Here is a 22,003-nt window from a genome sequence, read left to right as displayed (position 1 = left end):
AACTAAAGATCCATGTGTCCGCCGCCCCCCCACCCCCTGTGCGCCCCCCCCCGCTGGTCAGAAAATACTTATCCGGGTCCCCCGTCGGCTGTCGCTCCTTCCTGGTCTGGCCGCGCCTCCTACTGTATGCGGCCGATTACACTCATGAATATGTGGCTCCACCTCCAATAGGGGCGGAGCCGCCTATTCATGAGTGTAAATGAGCGGCCCCACGTGACCGCATACAGTAAGCCGCGGCCAGACCAGGAAGGAGCGACTGCCGACGGGGGATCCGGGTGAGTATTTTCTGACCAGCGGGGGGGGCGCACAGGGGGTGGGGGGGCGGCGGACACATGGATCTTTATTTTAAACACTATTCTTCATATTTTCCCTGCAGCAAACGTTGCTGCAGGGATGATATGAATCGCAGCTTCAGCACCATGCAGAGTGGGTACCACACGCTCCGTGTGGTACCCACTCGCCATACGGGCGGCACACGTGTGCCGCAGGTATGGCCTCCGTGAGTTCCCAGGCACACGGACACGGATAACTCCGGTACCGATTTATTCCGGTACCGGAATTATCTGGACGTGTGGGACAGCCCTCAAGCAGATCAGTCTACAACTAGATCAGGAAAAGCCTCATTATAAGTAATGAGTGAGCGTGCCCGGATAAGGTGTTATCCGAGTGACTTCGGCGTGCTCGAAAAATATGTTTGCGTCCCCACGGCTGCATGTCTCACGTCTGTTAGGCAACAGCAACACATGGAGGGACAGCCTAACAAACAGGGATTCCCCACATGTGTTGCGGCTGTCTAAAGGCCATGAGACATGCAGCTGCGGTGAATCGGACATATTATTCGAGCACGCTGAAGTCACTCTGTTAGCACCCGAGCATGCTCAGATAACGCCTTGTCCGAGCACATTCGCATATCACTAGTCATTAACACACACCCAAAGGGTTTGCCGCGCATTAATACTATTTTTTCCTTCCGTATTGCAAGTTATTATTAGGTTTCCTGAAATTTTAGTAGGTATAAAGATAAAATAATTAACAGACTTCTGCATTATTTGCCGAGTTGGTTTGTAGGAGCTAAGACCATATGGATCTGGCATAGATAAGAGGGGTTGGATGGTCAGAACGTATTCATAACCTATGCTCGAGATGGGTCATCAGACCGTGGGGGTCCGACCGATTAGTTATTACAAGTTCGGAGGATGGGTGTAAACACTGAACTACGGTCCGGTCTGAATGGTGTCATCGCTGTGTTGTTTGCGCCTCCTGTTTTCCAAATCACCATCCTCCGGCTTTGATTGATGTCCTGCGTCATCCACATAGCGTGTCCAAATTTTACACCTGTGCACTAACATCGCAGGTCCCGAAAATCATAGAAAACAAACTGCGAAAGCAGCCAGGAACATATGGTTTCCTAGGTTTATAATAGAAATGTATCTGTAAAATTCGGAGGTCACATGGATGTTCTGTTTGGGATCTGTTATTTTTATTTTTTTAAAGCACCCTTAGACTTGAATGGAGCAGCCTCATCTGATATATGTAAGTAGTGCTCGCTGCCATATTCGTCTCACGGACAGTCGGGCAGAGAAGAAAATCGTTCATCTGGACCATCCTTATTTAATAACATGGGTCAGTGCGCTGTCCGTGCGTTATCCGATCAAAAAGCGGACAGCCCACATGCAATCTATAGGCTTGTCTGCATGAGCCCTAATGGGTAATTCCCATATTAATAATGGATGTCAAACTGCTAGGATTGGCCTTCCTTAGGCTGGGGGCTACACTATGTCGCTGCTACAGCATAGTGCAATGAGTGGGGTCACATTGTGACCCACATGGTACCGTGACAAGCCTATGGTTAAAAGTTGGAATTGTTTGGAGTTTTTGCGATTTGTTGCTCGCAGTATCTTATGGGAGAAAACCTGATGAAACAACTCTTTATACATAAAAGACCCCATTAACTGTGATTCATGAAGACAGAGATATTAAGGTTTACATTCAGCCACACTTTAGAGATAAACCTGGTGCACATGTCCTATTTGGGCATACATACATAATAAAGGGGGTCAACTCGGGACTCCTTTTATGAGTAGCCATACTTTTATTGGGAATCTGTAAGTAGGTTTTTGTTATGTAATCTGAGAGCAGCACGATGTAGGGGCAGAGGCACCGATTCCAGCGATGTGTCACTTACTGAGCTGCTTGCTGTCATTTTGATACAATCACAGTTTTTTCTGCTGCAGAACTAGCAGTTCTTAGAAGGCGGAGCTCTGCATAACCCCACCTTCACAACGATTGGCTGCTTTCTCTGTTCACTGTGCATTGACCAAAAACAGCCAATCAGTGGTGGGGGTGCAGTTGGACTAGGAAGCACAAGACACCTAGTCCAGTAGTGATAATCTGCTGCTGATAAAACACTGATTTTATTAAAACAACAACACACAGTCCAGCAAATGACACATTGCTGGAATCAGGGTCTTTATATCATGCTGCTCCTAGATTACATACCAAAAACCTGCTGATATTTTTCCTTTAAAATTATTATTATTTTTTTTTAGTACAACGCCTGTTTTGTATTAGGCTTTGACTTATATATTTAGGGGTAACTAAAAAATCCCCATGTCACGCCACTATCATATGCGTTTGCAGAGGGCCATTGGAATATGGCTACTATTGCAATGACCTCCTGAGTCACTGGTGAAGAAAGTGGCAGAGAATTTCCACAGATGGATTATTAGGAAGATCTCATCCAATACAGGCTGCTACACATAAGGAAATGATGCCGGACGCTCAAGGATAACTGCATTTTACGATGCGAAGCCAGACATCCAAGGCCTGAAGGCTGTTTTCTGCAGGGCACAGCACAACCCCTTACTAACGACCAGGGTGGATAAAAATCAATGTTTTTTTAAAAAAATCAAAAAAATCGGATTTTTTTGATTTAAATCGGATTTTTTTGATTTAAATCGGATTTTTTTCAATAAACTGCTTTTTGAGGAAAATATTTTACCATCCAAAGGTTCTTCCATCATGAGATAAAGCTGAGTTGTTTAACTCAGTAGAATAAAGGCTGTATATGTGTAACATTCACAATGCCATGCTCTTCCAGAGGTTTCTGTAGGATGCTGACTATCCAACAAGTTTGGGCATGTCAACTGAATGGAAAAAGAAACTAAACCAAAAGTGAAACCAAGCTAGAAGTGTGGAATTAAAGGGGCAGTATGAACAAAATGTGGAGGCTATTAATAGTTTATACAATTAAGACATGCTGCTTTTAAACACCTACCTATTGCCATATAGTAAAACAAAAAAGAATTTTACTTACTTTGGGGTCCCCCCCTCACCCTGGCGTTAGATCGTTGCCCCTAGTTTCGTCCGTGTAACTATGGGCGCACATGCGCACTGCTCTCACTTCTCATTTTAATCGTGATTTATATTAAAAAAAACCTTTTGATTTAAATCAGTGATTTAAATCATGATTAAAATCATGATTTAAATCGATCCGATTTAAATAGAAAAAAATCTTTTGATTTAAATCGTGATTTAAATCATGATTTAAATCGGCGTGATTTAAATCAATCCACCCTGCTAACGACCCCATACAAGACACTTGCTGGCCCAATCAAGTAGCATTAATTTTGGTAAAAAATTGTCAAGTAAAATCTTATCAAAAGGCATGCAAACTAAAATAATCCATTCACTGCTGCAGACAAGAAGAAAATATATGTATTTGTAGGAGCACCTGTGTAAGTGCCTAGATCGATATCCACCATTAAAAGTGGAAGCATGCCACATTCTGAAACTAAACCAATCCATCAATTCTTTGAAAAGAGTGATATTAAAGTGGTGGTTTCTAGTGAATTGGTTTGGTCCAAAAATGCTTGCTTGTACTGTGCGTAGACAGTGGTGTGATTTCGGGTGGTCACGAACTGACCCCTTCCAGGAACTGTAGTGCTCAGACGGTTTCCTGTGAGAAATAAGACAGTACTTGGCTTGGGTTCCTTAAATACTATTTTTTTGATGGGAAGAGACTAAATCTTTTTTCCTTTTTCTCCGGCTTGCCCTCTGTGGTAGACGTGGAAGGTTGAGGCAGACTTTTAGACTTTGGTTTTTGATCAGATGTCTCAGCAATCGAGGTTCTGAGAACGTCAATCCAGGTTTGACGATCAGCCTAAAATTGGCAAAAATGAGATTATAAGTAACTGTTCCAAATACGCACAGGAGGTATTACAGCAAATATTGCGAAAATCACTTATCTTCTGCACATTAGAGAATAATCTCTTATCATGAGACAGATGCATTTCGAATGGAGACCCCAGAAAAAAAGAGGGCATGCTTTCATTGCACCTTTCTAACGACTAATAACATCTTCTGGGCAATTGTTGTAGAACAGATACACATTAATCTACGCTACTTACTTCATCTTTTCCTTGGAAGAGCCACTCATTGCCATCACTCAGCCTGGAAAATAAAATAAGCTTTTTACTTCATTTTATTTATTCGTCTGTTGGTTCAAAATCTTAAAACTAAAAAATAATCAATGTGAACACGGACCTACAATTTGCCAATTACTAGTTACATTCAAGAGGTTTTTCCAAAATTTTCCCAAGAGCAGGGAATGTTATAAAATAAAAAAAATAACCGTTACTTACAGTACCTATTAAATCCTCCATGGTGCTGCCACTAGAGGTCCCTGCTGGTCCTACAGTGAAATGCAATCCATCATTTCTACGACTGCTGCAGCCAATCACTGAGCTGTGGCCAAGTACTGCGCTAGCAGACGTCACCAATTGGGCCAAAGCTCGGCTCCAGCAGCCACAAGAATGGTGGACAGAACGTAATGACTGCAAGACTCACTTGAGTGGTGGTTGATCACCCGAAATTCTGGCAGCGTAGCATTGGTGCATGCACAAGCGAACAGCGCTAAAGACGGACCGGAGTGACACAAGCGATACATTTTATTGACGCTGTGATGGGAGATTATTCATTCTCTATAGTGGTATACGGGGTCAGTATATCATTTAGTAGTTTACCTTAGCCTGAAAACATGCTTTTTCTTTTTATAGTCCACCACCGCTTCGCAAGATGCACTGCCCAGGAACAGTGGCTCTTCGCCTTGTAAAGTTTCGTCCAGGGAAAAACTTTTGACATCTTTGTAAAAAAATAAGTCATTATCCTTTAGCACGCAGAAGACATTGTTCCAGGTCCTGTAGAAAAGATAAATACAAATTGACAAAAAATTACTATAAAAATCAGCAGATCTCATCCAAGAACTGGCTAAAGTTGTCCAGGCTTGGGGCTCAAGTCTGTAGTCACTCTATGTGAATCCTCACTGTGTGCGTTGTCATGATTCTCCGGTACAATTTGCATACTTCAGGCCACATTCCGACTAGACGTGCCCGCTCTCGCTCAGTTGGCTTGCAACTTGCATTGAGCAAGGCCGTGAACTTCTAGTTAGCATGTGACCACATGTATGCAAATCGAATACTTGCCGTCACGTTCCCGCCTGCTACCCAGCATCGGCACACATTCAGCGCTGTGATGATTGTAAAATTTGCAGTCACATTGAGTGACTGTAGACTTGAACCCCAAGTCTGGACAACCCCTTTAAGATTTCTTCTGAGGATGTGCACTAGATTTAAGCTGGGGCTACACGGTGGCTGTGGCTGCGACACAGGTCACACAGCTGCATGCTCATATCACATTGCAGTATAGTGCAAATGAATGAGGGTTTAAAAAAAAAAAAACAACCCCAACTTGTGCCGACTTACAGGTTGCTCACTTACACAATGCTGTGATGTGTCTGCAGCGTGGCAGCACCAGTATATACTTATACAATGCAAAAGTTACTAGAGAATAAATGATAGCATTGAGGGTGAACCATCTAAGACTGCCTGAGCCTCCAAAAAGACAACAGTAATATAATATATTCTATGTATCGAGGCCAAGCATAATCATATAAGTGTACGTGTCCACCTTCAGGATGGCCGGCAGTTTGGACGGAGCGGCAAACCCGCTCCGCCCTAAGCTCCGCCCCCTTCTGTGACGCGATGATGCCGGATGTGTTCATTGCACACATCCGGCATCTTCGCACCCCATACATAGGGCCCTGTGATATACCTTGCGGCGGCGCAGCGTCGCCGCAAGGTACACGGACATGCGATCTTAAAAGACGCGCAGCATGTCCGGAATCGCAGGGCCGCCGGGTGCGTGTTACCCCTTTCATAAAATCCCCTCCACTATGCTGTAACATCTGGACCCTGCGTGTTTGACGCTGCGGCTCTGTGCAGCGTCAAACACGCAGCGTTTCCTGAATGAGGAAACATACCCTAATTGCTCTGAAGAAACTGGACTTGTACCGTCACCCTCACCATATTATGGAAGCCGATAGTACCTGCTTTGTGCTTTCTTCAGTGGTCCTTCTAGGTCATGTTTCCTTTGTAAGTTTCCTTGCATCTGAATACCGATAGAAGAAGACAGACTTGTAGGAAGAGTGGAAACCTCTTCTGTTACAATCACTGTTGGGTGTAATACACTGTAATCTGTCGGCCATGTGTGCTCGGTCTCTTGCTCCTCTATGGTTGTCTTCACCTCTTCGACTGTTGCTTGTGTCTCCATCATAATATCCTCTCTTCTCCTCCATTCATGTTCTGTTACTTCTTTTTCCTACATCACAATATAAGAGACACACGGCATAAATTTCATATGATCAGTGCACAATCATTAATTATTGAAGACAGTATTCAGGAAAATGACTGCCTGAAAATACAGAACTTTTGAAGAAAGGATAAAATCAGTATGGCTGCAAGACAATGGACTAGTAAAAATGTACATCAAGTATTTTATTACTGTTAGACATATAACATCTTGCCATAACCCTTTACTGTATCCCTTTGTTTAATTTATATGGCTTTTATTATGTTCTTATCGATATCGGTGTCTACTATCAGCTTTATGTCTTCCTATTGTCCTCGTGACGCTTTATATACTCCTGCTTTTACCCTCATTTACTTACATAATAAAGTTTGTAATTTTCATAGACATTGTCTAACTTCTTGGCTCAGTACCAATGTATTTTTTCCTTAACGCAGAGATATGTAGCGGTCAGCTTTGTAGGCTTTCTGCCAGTCTGAACACGACAGAAGCAACACTTGCATGTGACAACAAATTACGGGTAAAGGAGACTGTATCCGAGCGTCTAGACATCTTGGGACTAACTTGCAGAGTGAGTTTACACACATTGGGTAAATGTTGCAGAACACATTTTGTTATTTGGTACAACATGAATATTTCCTACAATTATAGAAATAAAGCAGCACTGAGATTATAAACAGATTAAAAGTTGCAAAATAAAAATGGACGCTTTTTTGGGATTGTTTACATGCCTGTTATCTCAATGACATGGAAACTAATCTGATCAAAGACTGATGTGGAGGCTGCGCTCACACATTGCTTTTTCTTTTGGTTGTGGTTTTTAAGCTAAGGCAAGAAAACTGAGGCTTTTGTCGCAATGTGTTGAGGCTGTCGAACAGTGGTGAGACATGCAGCCGCGGGGACTGGAACATACTTTTCGAAGTCACTCGGTTTGCACCCGAGCATGCTGAGATAACACCTTATCCGAGCACGTTCGCTCATCACTAAATTATCACTAGTACAAAGGAAAATGCTGAGTTAATTTAATTTAAAAGTTTGGACACACATCTGTACCAGGTAAGACCCAAGTTCAGTTTGAAGGGAGACCAATATGTCGCAGCTCACCTCTTCCACCTCCGCGGTTGTGGGGCCAGGAATGGGGTCTAGATATTCTCTTTCTTCTTTTGGTTGAATACTGGGATTAAAATCATATGAACAGCATTAATTTCCGGATTATTACTACTAAGAACAATGAGATCATAATCTGTTCATTTGCATCTATATCCATAATAAAAAAAATAATAAAATGTAATCTATCTATCTCCAGCTTCAGAAATGTCCAGGAGTCAGCGATTATTGCTGGGGAAGATGCACACTGCTATCTATACATTTCTTTATATAGCTTGGTTTATCCATTTAGAAAAAATTAGAAATATGCTAGAGGGAAACGTGTGACTAAACCAATACATGATTATATAACAATAGGACTTATTCCACTGCATAAGTAAGTTCACGAGCAATCATACAAGTGGAAATTATTGTCTAAAACCAGCTTTGAAAACTAGGTAGATCACAATAGCATCTTAAAGGGTTAATCCCCATCTTGATAGAGGGATATTTTTGGATAGTTCTTCTAAATTTAAGCAGTTTTGCAATTTACTGTTTATGAAAACTTGCAGTCATTTGAGATATTAACACTTTTCTTTACTGTTTGTTGCCTAGGAGACCGACCACTGCTGTTGTTTCATTTGTAAGCACTGTGCTGAAGCTGGCTGGGATTAGGAGGTAATTGTGAGCGCCAGCGATCCTGCACAGCTTCAAAACAAGGCTTGCAAGCTCTATAGAAAAGAGCAATTTACATCCTCTGTCTAGCAGAAGTGGTCTGTCTCCACGTTAATGAGCTATAAATTAGTGTGACTATCTCAAGAACGGTTGAAAATTTTAGTAAGCAGTAAATTGAAAAATTACTTGTATTTTCAAGCACTATCCAACAATACCCATTTATGAAGTTGGCAATAATCATTTTAAAATTAAAAGGCATATCTCAATATCCACAGGAGAGGTAATAAATGTATGATCCCTTGGGATTTGATTGCTGGGACTTCCATCAATCGTTAGAACGAGGGTCCTAAAGTCCTGTATGGGAATATAGAGGTAGTGCACATGCAAGACCACTGCTTCATTGACTTCTATTGGTCTATGGGAGTGGTACTGCGAGACCATCACTCCTATAGACACGATCACCACCACTCTATTCAAACAAGGGAAGTTAGAACTCCCGTTCTTGTGGCCGGTGGGTTATCCGACCAGCAACATTCCAAGCAAACAGTTATGGATGAATGTTGTTTATGCAGCAACTCCTTCCAGTTTTATTTTCCATCTTACTGAATTTCTGCCTGGACTTCTCTCATTTCAACATCAGCTCCCAGAGCCATTCGCTGCAGCTTGGCCTCCTGGTATCTGCGTATTTCCAACAGTTCCAACTGAGAAGGAGAAAGAGTATAATAAGTGTGCCGTTCAGGGTTGGTGAAAAGTAGAGCGATAACGCAATATAATTGCTGACACCAGCACCTGTCACTAATGAAGCTACAGAATACAGTAATACATCACAGATGAAGACCACCATATGCTACGGTTAGGGGCCTGACGAAATGAAGGCATGGTCTATATGCAAGAAATCAAATGAAGAAATAATTAAATAATCCATAAATATCAATGAGGAACAAATATTATATATATATATATATATATATATATATATATACATATACTGTACATATGTTTGTGTGTTGTATATATATATATATGTATGTGTGTCCTTGTGTGTGTGTATGTATATATATCTAATATTTTTTATTTATATAGCGCCAACATATTCCGCAGCGCTTTACATTATAGAGGGGACTTGTACAGACAGTAGACTTTACAGCATAACAATAAACACAGATCAAAGCCGATACCCATAGGAATGAGGGCCCTGCTCACAAGATTACAAACTATGAGGAAAAAGGGGAGACACGAGAGATGGATGGTAATCATATATGTGTGTTTTATATATTCATATACGGTATATGTGGCGCGTGTGTATATACAGTATGTACATATATATATAGTATACATATATATGCATGTGTTATATATAAATGTATTTTTGCATTTGTTCTTTGTTGATATTTATGGATCATTTAAGACGTTTTTTCTTAATTCAATATATATAAATACAGTATGTATACTATGTGTATGTGTATTTGTATATGTACGGTATATATAGTTGAGGGTCTTAGATTCTACTTTAATTCAATCACAGGGGTCCAGCGAACTGGACCACAAGCAGCTGCTGCGGCGTTGCAGTGTATTATGTTACAGACGCACCGTAGTTAACCTCTCAAGTGCTGCAAATCTTTCTTCCCATGTCGCTGTAGACTTCTCAAAGGCTTCATGCTTTTTTAATAACTTCTCCACATCATCGACACTATTTCCAACATGTGTGGTCAATAAGTAAGGCTCTTTGGCTATTAGCCAGGCTTCCGCCATGGAGGCATCTCTTGCAAACTGACAAACTTCCAGCACTAAAAAGAACAACATAAAGATATTACTAACCTTTACATGTAGAATATCATTGGCCATATTCATATAGGTTATCCAATAGCCAAGTACACTTTTCAGTGGAGGCGAAGGTATACAGACAATGATTGCTTACGGTCACGTCAGACAATAGTGCCAAAAGAAGAAATCTGATATACTCCAAAATGTGACTGATATGCAGGACGCTATCCTGAAGACGCTCAAACATTATAATATTCTGGCATAAATGCCAACTCAATATGATTGTCCACAAAAATGAGACCTTACGGATCCAGGCATGAGGGCAGGTCTCTTGTGAAGTCTATGAACTGAGAGTGCAAAGTCACTGACTGCTTGCTAAATTAAAAAAAAGAGAACTTTTACCAAAGTTAACCTTTACTAACGATGAAAGTTCTGTGAAAGAACTCCCACAACGAGGTGCAAGTTACCGTAATTCCCGCTCAGTGATAATTTTCTATCTGACCTCTAGGTGGCGGCCTGTGTTTCATAATTTTCTATTTGACCTCTAGGTGGCGGCCTGTGTTTTTAATAATTTTCTATCTGACCTCTAGGTGGCGGCCTGTGTTTCATAATTTTCTATTTGACCTCTAGGTGGCGGCCTGTGTTTTTAATAATTTTCTATCTGACCTCTAGGTGGCGGCCTGTGTTTCATAATTTTCTATTTGACCTCTAGGTGGTGGCCTGTGTTTTTAATAATTTTCTATCTGACCTCTAGGTGGCGGCCTGGGTTTACTTACAAATATTGAGCCATTCCCATCGCTTGTCCCATTTCTCCATCATCTCGGCCCTTCTTTCAGCGAGTTCTCTCAGCTTTTCCTTTATCTAATGGATTACAGGATAATATCTCAGAGGAGCGCATGTACTTACTATATGACATAAAAAATACTTGTTGGAGTAGACAAACAATAAAAATAAATATACCAAATATAGTAAACATTTCTTTTTGGACGCCAAAGCCTGTATTACATCCCAAAGCAGAACTCACAAATCTGTAGCATTCAGTATTATGAATGCAGCTGTGGGCCATAGTACAGAATCAGTACAAGTTAAGTAATGTATTCACAAAGTTACTCAACTATTGCTCAGATTAGTTATATTGATGTTAATTGTGGCGCCCCTGAGATCCGGTCGCCACAGAGGTACTGCACCTCATCCAGAGGTGTGGTATCCCATTCTCAGGTAAGGAGAGGGGCACTACCCAGGACTCTAACACCAGCATCCAACACCTCAACACTCCAGTCAGGGCACCTGGGCATACCCTTAGGGAGGATGGCCTCATCCCAGTCTGGAGAGGGTTATTAGGTAGAGGGTGTGGGTGGAGCACGTAGATAGGGGAAGAACTTGTGAGAAGTCAGTCAGAGAGAGGAAGGAGAAGGAGTGAGACGTGCAGAAAGGAGCTCCCAGAGAGAGGGAGCTAGAGAACGGGGAAGCTATAGAAAGAAGGGGTCCTAGGAGCACAGGTAGTGAGGAATCCACCCGTGGGGCCCGCATCCACGCCCACCAGAGTTGGGTGGAGGGACCAGGTCGCAGGGGGGGAACCGGCCCCCAAGACTAGTGGAGAACTACAAGGCTCAGCTAGCAAGCCGGAGGCTGTGGTATGTGTAAGTGCCACATCCACACATATTCGCTGAAAAGGCAGCCACATAGGACCAAGGGGACTCAGAGTACGTCACCCGACAAGGTTAGCGGCTGCTGGCTTGGGACACTGTGTGTGAAGGTGCAAGGCAGGAGAGGTGGGAGCCAGCGCAGCGAGACGGCCAGGAAAGGAACATAAGAGAGGAGTCCTGGAACAGTGTACCCCAAATCATCTGGGGGTTGGCTGGACCACAGACCCGGAGGACACAGCACACGGCTGGAGACAGTAATCTGCAGAACTGTGAGTAAAGCGTTGAAAACTGCACCCAGCTGTGTCCTCTGAATTATTCCTGCGTCACTTGCCCTGCATTACAACTACCACAACCACCATCATCACAATTAACACCTATATCTGCCCTGGAGAGCTGAAACATCGTTGCTACCTCACCAACTGCCCCAGTTAGTCCATGAGCCAAGAACCAAATTTGACGATATCGGTACCAAGCGGAGTGACTAATTCTCTTTGGTATTTTTAGGTAGATGCATGTCTGTAGTTTATTTTTTGATATGATAGCCCTTACATATACGTAGCTTATTAACCCCTTCAGCCCTAGGCCTATTTGTACCCAAGTGCCTAAGCCAATCTGACCTGTGCCACTTCATGGGCTAATAACTTTGGAACGCTTTCACCTATCCAAGCCATTCTGAGATTGTTTTCTCGTGACATATTGTACTTCACGTCAGTGCTAAATGGGAGTCAATATATTTTACCTTTCTATATAAAAAAATGCTAAATATTCGGAAATTTTGGAAAAATCGGCAATTTTTTAACTTTGAAATTCTCTGCTTTTTACAAAAATACTGATACCCCCCATAATAGTTATTAATTTACACTCCCCACATGTTTACTTCATATTGGCATCATTTTGAAAATGAAACCTTATTGTTTTACGACGTAATAGGGCTTATAGTTTTATGCGCAATTTTTCACATTTACAGCAAAACCCACTTTTCAAAGGACCAAGTCACTTCTGAAGTCACTTTAAGGGGCTTACATAACAGAAACCACCCATAAATTACCCCATTTTGCAAACTACACCCCTCAAGCTGTTCAAAACTCATTTTTAAAAACTGTTAACCCTTTAGGTGTTCCACAGGAATTTTAGCATGAGCCAAGAACCAAATATGACGATATCGGTACCACCCGGAGTGACTAGATGTAGTATTTGTAACAAAATTTAATCCAAGTTATGTAAATACACACTGAACATGTCATGTGCATATATATATATATATATATATATATATATATATATATATATATATATATATATATATATATATATATATATATATATATATATATATATGTTACTCCATAATATCTTCAACATCGGACTCTGAATCTGACTGTTGTTCTACTGGCTCGTCTTCAGTACCCTTGTTCTGGCATGTCTGTAATCTGCACATGTCTGTGCACTTCAGGCCATTGCTGAGGCAAGTACACTGAGGAAGTTCACATGACCGCACACACTTGCAGGACAGTAGCTGTATAATAGCTTCTGGTGCTGGTGCCCCTTGCATCCACTTGACAACAAGCTTTCCGTCGTTATCTATCATCCAACCGCAGTCTGTTGGGTTTGCAACCCATGGCTGGCTCTGCAGACTTCTCCTCCAGATCGCAGCCTGGTAGTTTGCACGCAGTGCATGCATGAAAAGGCAGTCCTGGCAAGGAGGGAGTTGACTTGACTCTACCACTCCACGTCTGGCACAGAACAGCTGATAACGGAGCCTGTTTACCTCAGTTGTTTGGGTAGTTGGCAGGTACATGTGGCAGGTGATTTCCTGTAACTTCTCAAAAAGTTCGGTAGACACTTCCCATGAACGACCAACTTCCTGAAAGGCATCCTGGTATGTCTTGTTCATCTTCAACTGCTTGAGTGTCGTCATCTTCCCACGGCCAGCGAATGCACTGACGGTGTCACAGCCTGTAAATGCATGCATACCAATCAATGAATCACATACGCTGCCTCCCAATGTTCGGCTCAGAGTGGTGATATCCAGGAATCTTGTCCGGTTCTGTGTACCGCATTTCTGGAACAGGTGGGATGGGATTTTGTGGCACATGCCCAGACACAGGACCATGACATCAGTATCCTCCGAAGTGATGATGACCGACTTGTAACCAGATTCTGCTGCATGAAGAGCATGGAGAAGGAGGCGTTTGTCTGCTTCTTCTTGATTTGACTTAAGGTCAGCAGCCTCTTCCCACTGTTCTTTGGTGATCTTAAAGCAGAGCTGCTCACATGTGACATACAGCTCCTTCTCCTCAAGCTTCTCCCTGTGGTGTTTCGCCTTCCATTCTTCTACCAGAAACTTTATGAGACTTGCCTTGTTGGAGGAACTACTTAGAAGCTTTTTCCACTGCTGGATGTTGTGCCCATGTTGAATGTTCTTGAAATGGATCCCTGTGCCTTCATATCTGTTGACTCTTTCTGTATCTTTGATGGATGTCTCCTTGTAGACGTCAAAGACAATATCAATGCGCTTGCTCTTAGCACCCTCATGGATAGCGCGACTCATTGCTGTGCCTGCTAGCTGGCCAAATGTTGCATTGTTTCCCTTCAGTTTCTGAACCAGGCTCATCCCATCAATGATGGTTGCAGAGGGCTCGGGGATCACTTCTGCAGGACGAGCATTCCTCTCCAACTCCCTTGCGAGGGCAGCCTTGTTGGTCTTGCGGATAGACCCATCACCATTGGCAAGTGCCCATGGCAATGGACCCAGGGGATGAGTCAAGACATCACTCATTTGTAGCTTTCTGTTCTCAGCTACAAGTATCATCTGGCCAAATAGGTTTCTGTCAGCCTTCAAAATTACCTCCTTGCCAAGACCTTGTCTGCGTGTCTTCATTTGGATGTTAGAGAACGTTTTAAGTTTGTTCTTCGTCATCTTGTCATGAAACAATGTAGTTGGCTTATCGGTACCCAAACGCTCATCCTTGAATGTTTGATATGCATCCTCTCCTATACTGTATGCCCCTTGAAGGTCTTTGGCTACATCTGGTGGTGCTACAGTCGCTGTTGACAAACTGATAAGTTCACCATTATGCTCTTTGTTGAAGGGGTTCACCCAACCTGTCTCCAGCAGTTGAACGAAAGATTGGACATCGGCTTCATCTCTTCTAATCCTAGACACCTGTAGGTCTGAATGGCTGAAGTCAGTATATTGTTGGCCTACCAGGGCCCTCAGCTGCCTCAAGTACATACTGCGGTACTCTGATGTCAGGTAGAACCTGGAAACAGCTCCAACTTTGAGGCTGAAGCCTTTTGTGCCCCCTGGTGTCTGGGTGTCTTTGTTGATTGTCTCTTCAATGGTCTGGTCCACAGGAATTCGTCCAAAAGGATTCTTGCTACCGATCTGGACCGAAAAGCCACCTTGCATGAAGTATTCATGGACCTCTGGGTGTTCTATGGGCAGCCGAGACATTGTGGCATAGTAATAGGTTAGGTATCGGGCATAGTTGACCTTGTCATAGGCAAAACACCATGGTATCATCTGTCGGATTGCTCCTAGGTGAAGCATCCAGTTGCCTTCTCTTGAAGCTCGAACCAGGGCCAGCATGGTCTCGACCATGTCCAAGTATGACATCCAGAATGCTGAGAGTTGTTCATTTCTGAGGGTCTCAAGATAAACTTGAAAGAGCTTCAGGGTAAGTGTGCAAGATTCATTATCCAAGAGCTTTTCGAAGGATCCCTGCGACACACTGATGCGAAAGTTTGTGATGTTCTTCAGTGTTTCATCCAGATGGTGAAGGTCCCTTGCATGGTTTTCTTCTAGCCATGGAAGGAAGTTTTTCCAAGCAAGCCTCATAAGTGCTTCATAGACCAGCTTGTGTAGTCTCACTGCTCTGCCTGGGAGGTGTCAGCCTCTACAGAGGGAGATAGGAGCTCTGCAGAGAAGACCGGAGAGTCCTGTTCAGCACAGAACGTGTATGTGTCAGTGTGTGTGCGTGTGTTGGGGCACCTCAGGGTGTCTTCAAATGTGACATAGCCCCCTAGATTTCTTCCAGTAAAATTTGCACTCCAAAAGTCATTTGGCGCTCCTTCCCTTCCGAGGCCTGCCGTTCCCCAATACTGCAGTGTACGACAACATATCGGGTGTTGTTGTGTTCGGGAGAGATTGGTGAACAAATAGTGGGGTGCATTTTTTGCTGGTACACCTCTTAAAAATAAAAAAATGAGCCTAAAATGACACCTTCATGTAAAAAATGCACTTTTTCCATTTTCTCAACCAAGTGTTTCCAACTACTGTGAAACACTGGTTGGGTCAAAGTGGTCACTATACCCCCTAAAAGATTCCTTGGGGGTGTAGTTTCCAAAATAGGGTCACTTTTTGGGGTTTCCACTGTGGGGGTACCTCAGGCAGCCTTCAAATGTGACATGGCCCCCTAGATTTCTTCCAGTGAATCCGCCACCCAAAAACCACATAGCGCTCCTTCCGTGTTGAGCTGTGCTGTGTGCCCATACTTTAGTTTACGAGTACATGTGGGGTGTTTCTATAAACTGCAGAATTAGGGTAACCAAGTTTGGGTTTGCCGTTAACCCTTGCTAGGTTGCAGGTAAAATTGGATTACAATGTAATATCTGGAAAAAAAATGAAATTTTGAAATTTCGCCTTCATTCTGCTAAAATTCCTGTGGAACACCTAAAGGGTTAACAGTTTTTAAAAATGAGTTTTGAACAGCTTGAGGGGTGTAGTTTGCAAAATGGGGTAATTTATGGGTGGTTTCTGTTATGTAAGCCCCTTAAAGTGACTTCAGAAGTGACTTGGTCCTTTGAAAAGTGGGTTTTGCTGTAAATGTGAAAAATTGCGCATAAAACTATAAGCCCTATTACGTCGTAAAACAATAAGGTTTCATTTTCAAAATGATGCCAATATGAAGTAAACATGTGGGGAGTGTAAATTAATAACTATTATGGGGGGTATCAGTATTTTTGTAAAAAGCAGAGAATTTCAAAGTTAAAAAATTGCCGATTTTTCCAAAATTTCCGAATATTTAGCATTTTTTTATATAGAAAGGTAAAATATATTGACTCCCATTTAGCACTGACGTGAAGTACAATATGTCACGAGAAAACAATCTCAGAATGGCTTGGATAGGTGAAAGCGTTCCAAAGTTATTAGCCCATGAAGTGGCACAGGTCAGATTGGCTTAGGCACTTGGGTACAAATAGGCCTAGGGCTGAAGGGGTTAATAAGCTACGTATATGTAAGGGCTATCATATCAAAAAATAAACTACAGTCATGCATCTACCTAAAAATACCAAAGAAAATTAGTCACTCCGGGTGGTACCGATATCTGGCCCGGCTCATGGACTAAGTGGATCTGACCTGCAGCGTCGGCCATATTGACCGAACACCATGGGTGGCATCATGAACAATTCCCCTTTTCCCCTATAAACTTTATTCCCCTTTAATTTCATTGACTCTTTTATTGGACGCCTGGAGCCACGGATCGGGTCACCACTGCCATGACACATCCCTTTAAGAACCGGCCTGGTACAGAGTATCCCCACGGCCCTGGCGGGCGCTCCAGAAGCTCTCTCTACTTCACCATACAACACAATGCCGCCATACAATGCCTATAAAATGTTCTGTCCTCATATAACATCATGTTATCGGCAGCACATATCCTGTTTACACCGGGCTGGCAGACATTAGTCAAATAGGTACGGGAGATTTACTAGGACTGTCAATGACTTGTTGTTAGGAGATACAAAATGTTCTTCAAAGCATATATGTTATGGCGGAAGAGACAGAGAGGGTGTTTGGTTTCATTTTGAACGTATATTATATTGCTTTATTTGTTCTAATAAATGTACAATAGAAAAAAGTGAAATAAAAAAAAATCTGATTAAAAAATAAAACATTTTAGGATTTTACCTCTTCTGAATCCGGGTGATTACGAGCCAGAAGAGTTTCACCTAGCCCAACACAGCTGTCATAAGTGGTGTTCCTGGCTTCAATTTCAGCCCTCAGTTCCTGGTGGTGTTTTATTAAGAATTCGACAGACGACACATCTCTGTCAATCAAAATAAAAAGTACATAAATAATAATAATAACACATTGTTTGCTAATGGTTAAATATACCTGTTAGGCTACTTTCACACTAGCGTTAACTGCATTCCGTCACAATGCGTCGTTTTGCCGAAAAAACGCATCCTGCAAAAGTGTTTGCAGGATGCGTTTTTTCGCCATTGATTAACATGAAGCGACGCATTGTGACGGATTGCCACACATCGCACCCGTCGTGCGACGAATGCGTCGTGCAGTGGCGGACCGTCGGGAGCAAAAAATGCTACATGTAACGTTTTTTGCTCACGACGGTCCGCTTTTTCCGACCGCGCATGCGCGGCCGGAACTCTGCCGGAACTCCGCCCCCACCTCCCCGCACTTCCCCGCACCTCACAATGGGGCAGCGGATGCGTTGGAAAAATGCATCCGCTGCCCCCGTTGTGCGGCGGAGACCACGCTAGCGTCGGGAACGTCGGCCCGACGCACAGCGACGGGTTGTTCCCGACGCTAGTGTGAAAGTAGCCTTAGTGACACACAAGTATCAGGCTGGGTAAGTTTAATTAATATGCCTGATTCTATCATACTCAGTGGAGATGAACCGATGATGAACCTAAAGGTACCTTCACACGAAACGACATCGCTAGCGATGCGTGACGTTGCAGCGTCCTCGCTAGCGATATCGTTTCGTTTGACACGCAGCAGCGATCAGGATCCTGCTGTGATGTCGCTGGTCGCTAAATAAAGTCCAGAACTTTATTTGGTCGTCCGATCGCTGTGTATCGTTGTGTTTGAAAGCAAAAGCAACGATACCAGCGATGTTTTACACTGGTAACCAGGGTAAACATCGGGTTACCAAGCGCAGGGCCGCGCTTAGTAACCCGATGTTTACCCTGGTTACCAGCGTAAAAGTAAAAAAAATAAACAGTACATGCTCACCTGCGCGTCCCCTGCCGTCTGCTTCCTGACACTTACTGAGCGCCGGCCCTAAAGTGAAAGTGAAAGCACAGCGGTGACGTCACCGCTGTGCTGTTAGGGCCGGAGCTCAGTCAGTGTCAGGAAGCAGACGCTGGGGGACGCGCAGGTGAGTATGTACTGTTTGTTTTTTTTACTTTTACGCTGGTAACCAGGGTAAGCATCGGGTTACTAAGCGCGGCCCTGCGCTTAGTAACCCGATGTTTACCCTAGTTACCCGGGGACCTCGGCATCGTTGGTCGCTGGAGAGCGGTCTGTGTGACAGCTCTCCAGCGATCAAACAGCGACGCTGCAGCGATCGGCATCGTTGTCGCTATCGCTGCAGCGTTGCTTCCTGTGAAGGTACCTTTACTCCCACTCCCCAACCAGAACATATAAATGCTCCACTGTTGGAGGGCCACTTCAAAGTACTCTGGAGGCGGACACCCTTAGATAAGTAATTACACCAAACTGCTTTGATGGAGGCCATAAGAAAAAAATAAGCCATTAAAATAGGGTTGATATTGATTCCTCTTTCTCTCTGAAGGGGCAATTTGCATATTTAATTTCTCAGAGGAGAGTCGCCTTACACTGCATGTCACTCTCCACGAGGAGAAATTATACCCTTAGATCTTAAAATCAACTTCCAAACTATGGACTTGTGAATTGATAAAAGTTGTTATCAGCTTGAAATATGCAAGTGTGATTTATCTTTTGGGCCAAAAAAATGTTTCCTTGATTTTTAATAGATTTAAAATTAATAGTGGATTTTTGTTTTTGCGGACTGCTAGACTCCATTTTTTTCTGCATATTGGAATCTGGATATTGACCCTGGGATTTGTACATTCTCTGTGCTCTAAGCATTTTCTCCTGTGCACGCATGTAACAAGGTGAACTAATCAATCTTTTCATTAACAACATTATAACCAATTATAACCACCTCTTCCGACAAGCCTACAACCTGCAGTAACCACCGATCGACCAAACCGCTGCATGACCAGCTCTATCCTCACCTACTGTATTCTCACCCATCCCTTGTAGATTGTGAGCCTTCGCGGGCAGGGTCCTCTCTCCTCCTGTACCAGTTATGACTTGTATTGTTTAAGATTATTGTACTTGTTTTTATTATGTATACTGTTATGATCTGGTGGCCTAGGAGCAGCATGAGACGTACTCTGGATAAGGTGGTACCTGTACTGACCGCAGACCCTGAACTTAACACCGCAACTAGAAGTAGCCGTGGAATGTACCTAGCACTCCCTAGACATCTCGACACAGCCGGAGGACTAATTACCCCTAGAGATAGAAAAGGGAAAACTATCTTGCCTCAGAGAAAATCCCCAAAGGATAGACAGCCCCCCACAAATATTGACTGTGAGAGGAGAGGGAAATAACATACGCAGACTGAAATCAGAATTTAGCAAAGGAGGCCACTTCTACCTAAATAGAAAGGATAGGACAGAGTACTATGCGGTCAGTATTAAAACACTAGAAAAATATCCACCACAGAAAATACAAAATCTCCACATCTAACTAAAGACAAGGAGGGTATATCTGCATCTCCAGAGATACCAGCTTGGCTGAACAATTCCTTATACAGACCAAGCTGGACAAGACAAAACATGGAAAATAACTTGAACGATCAGGCCCACAGCATGTGGACTGCAAAAAACAAAGCCAGAACTTATCTTTGTTGAAATGAACAGCAAGCAAGAGAGACCAGGCAGGGAAGTGAATCCTCCAGGAAGCAATGGACAACTGGCACTAACTAAAGGGTCAAGCAAGACTACATAGCCCAGTCAGAATTGCAATAAGTGGGCACACCTGATGAATGCTGCGATCCAAAGACAGCAGCGCTACCACTTATAACCACCGGAGGGAGCCCAAGAGCAGAATTCACAACAGTACCCCCCCCCTTGAGGAGGGGTTACCGAACCCTCACCAGAGCCCCCAGGCCGATCAGGACGAGCCAAATGAAAGGCACGAACCAAATCGTCAGCATGAACATCGGATGCAACAACCCAAGAATTATCCTCCTGGCCATAACCCTTCCATTTGACAAGATACTGAAACCTCCGCCTCGAAAAACGAGAATCCAAAATCTTCTCAACCACATACTCCAACTCCCCATCAACCAACACCGGGGCAGGAGGATCAACAGAGGGAACAACAGGCACCACATATTTCCGCAACAAAGATCTATGAAAAACATTATGGATGGAAAAAGAGGCCGGAAGGGCCAAACGAAAAGACACCGGATTGACAATCTCAGAAATCCTATAAGGACCAATAAACCGAGGCTTGAACTTAAGGGAAGAAACCTTCATAGGAACATGACGCGAAGACAACCAGACCAAATCCCAACCCCAAGCCGGGAACCAACACACCGACGACGGTTAGCAAAACGCTGAGCCTCCTCCTGAGACAAATGCATGTAGGATAGCTGCGGAGACACCATCACGTGTTTCTCAACGCAAGCAGTGAATAACCAGGCCTTTCCCCGGGAAGGAACAACCACGGGAAGGGCAGCATCCAATAAAGGAAAACATCCAATACAGGAAAACCACCTATGCCAAGCATGGTATCCATCCACAGACAGCTGTTTCGGGGTGTTTGCCCCTCATCAGTGTGGAGTAGGAATCTGGCTATTAGGAGACACGTGATGGTGTCTCCGTGGTGTTGGATGTTTTGGTCTCCCCGAGGCCAATCATCTGTGCCTTTACAGCCTTTTACTAGGCACTGCTCCTAATAGCCAGATTCCTACTCCACACTGATGAGGGGCAAACACCCCGAAACAGCTGTCTGTGGATGGATACCATGCTTGGCATAGGTGGTTTTCCTGTATTGGATGTTTTCCTTTATTGGATGCTGCCCTTCCCGTGGTTGTTCCTTCCCGGGGAAAGGCCTGGCTATTCACTGCTTGTGTTGAGAAACACGTGATGGTGTCTCTGCAGCTATCCTACACGCATTTGCATATTTCCCATAAGGGATGGGGGCAGTGTTCTGGATCACTGCGTTGAGAAACACGTGATGGTGTCTCCGCGGTGTTGGATGTTTTGGTCTCCCCGAGGCCAATCATCTCCTCCTGAGACAACACCAAATTGTCCACAACATGAGCCCAAATCTGCTGCAACCTGTCAACCACAGAGTCCACCCCAGGACAATCAGAAGGCTCAACCTGCCCCAAAGA

At 43.5% G+C, this 22,003-nt stretch overlaps 1 protein-coding gene across 1 annotated transcript in view; it reads right to left on the bottom strand.

Moving 5' to 3' along the window:
• Positions 1–1,474: 1,474 nt before the first annotated feature.
• SPTB (spectrin beta, erythrocytic) overlaps positions 1,475–22,003 on the bottom strand; it is a 131,657-nt gene continuing 111,128 nt past the window's right edge. The window contains exons 28-37 of the mRNA XM_077262431.1: positions 17,731–17,869; positions 10,947–11,031; positions 9,997–10,193; positions 9,010–9,107; positions 7,750–7,819; positions 6,386–6,657; positions 5,025–5,198; positions 4,410–4,452; positions 3,576–4,162; positions 1,475–2,861 (exon numbers count right to left, since the gene is read on the bottom strand). Of these exons, the coding sequence (XP_077118546.1) occupies positions 4,001–4,162; positions 4,410–4,452; positions 5,025–5,198; positions 6,386–6,657; positions 7,750–7,819; positions 9,010–9,107; positions 9,997–10,193; positions 10,947–11,031; positions 17,731–17,869 (1,240 nt within the window). The 3' untranslated portion in view covers positions 1,475–2,861; positions 3,576–4,000. The remainder of the gene's footprint in view (positions 2,862–3,575; positions 4,163–4,409; positions 4,453–5,024; positions 5,199–6,385; positions 6,658–7,749; positions 7,820–9,009; positions 9,108–9,996; positions 10,194–10,946; positions 11,032–17,730; positions 17,870–22,003) is intronic.

Source organism: Ranitomeya variabilis, chromosome 1 (genome assembly GCF_051348905.1).
Source record: "Ranitomeya variabilis isolate aRanVar5 chromosome 1, aRanVar5.hap1, whole genome shotgun sequence".
Lineage (NCBI taxonomy): Eukaryota > Metazoa > Chordata > Amphibia > Anura > Dendrobatidae > Ranitomeya > Ranitomeya variabilis.
The sequence above is the reverse complement of the archived record's forward strand: the minus strand, read 5'-3'. Positions and strand labels throughout refer to the sequence as shown.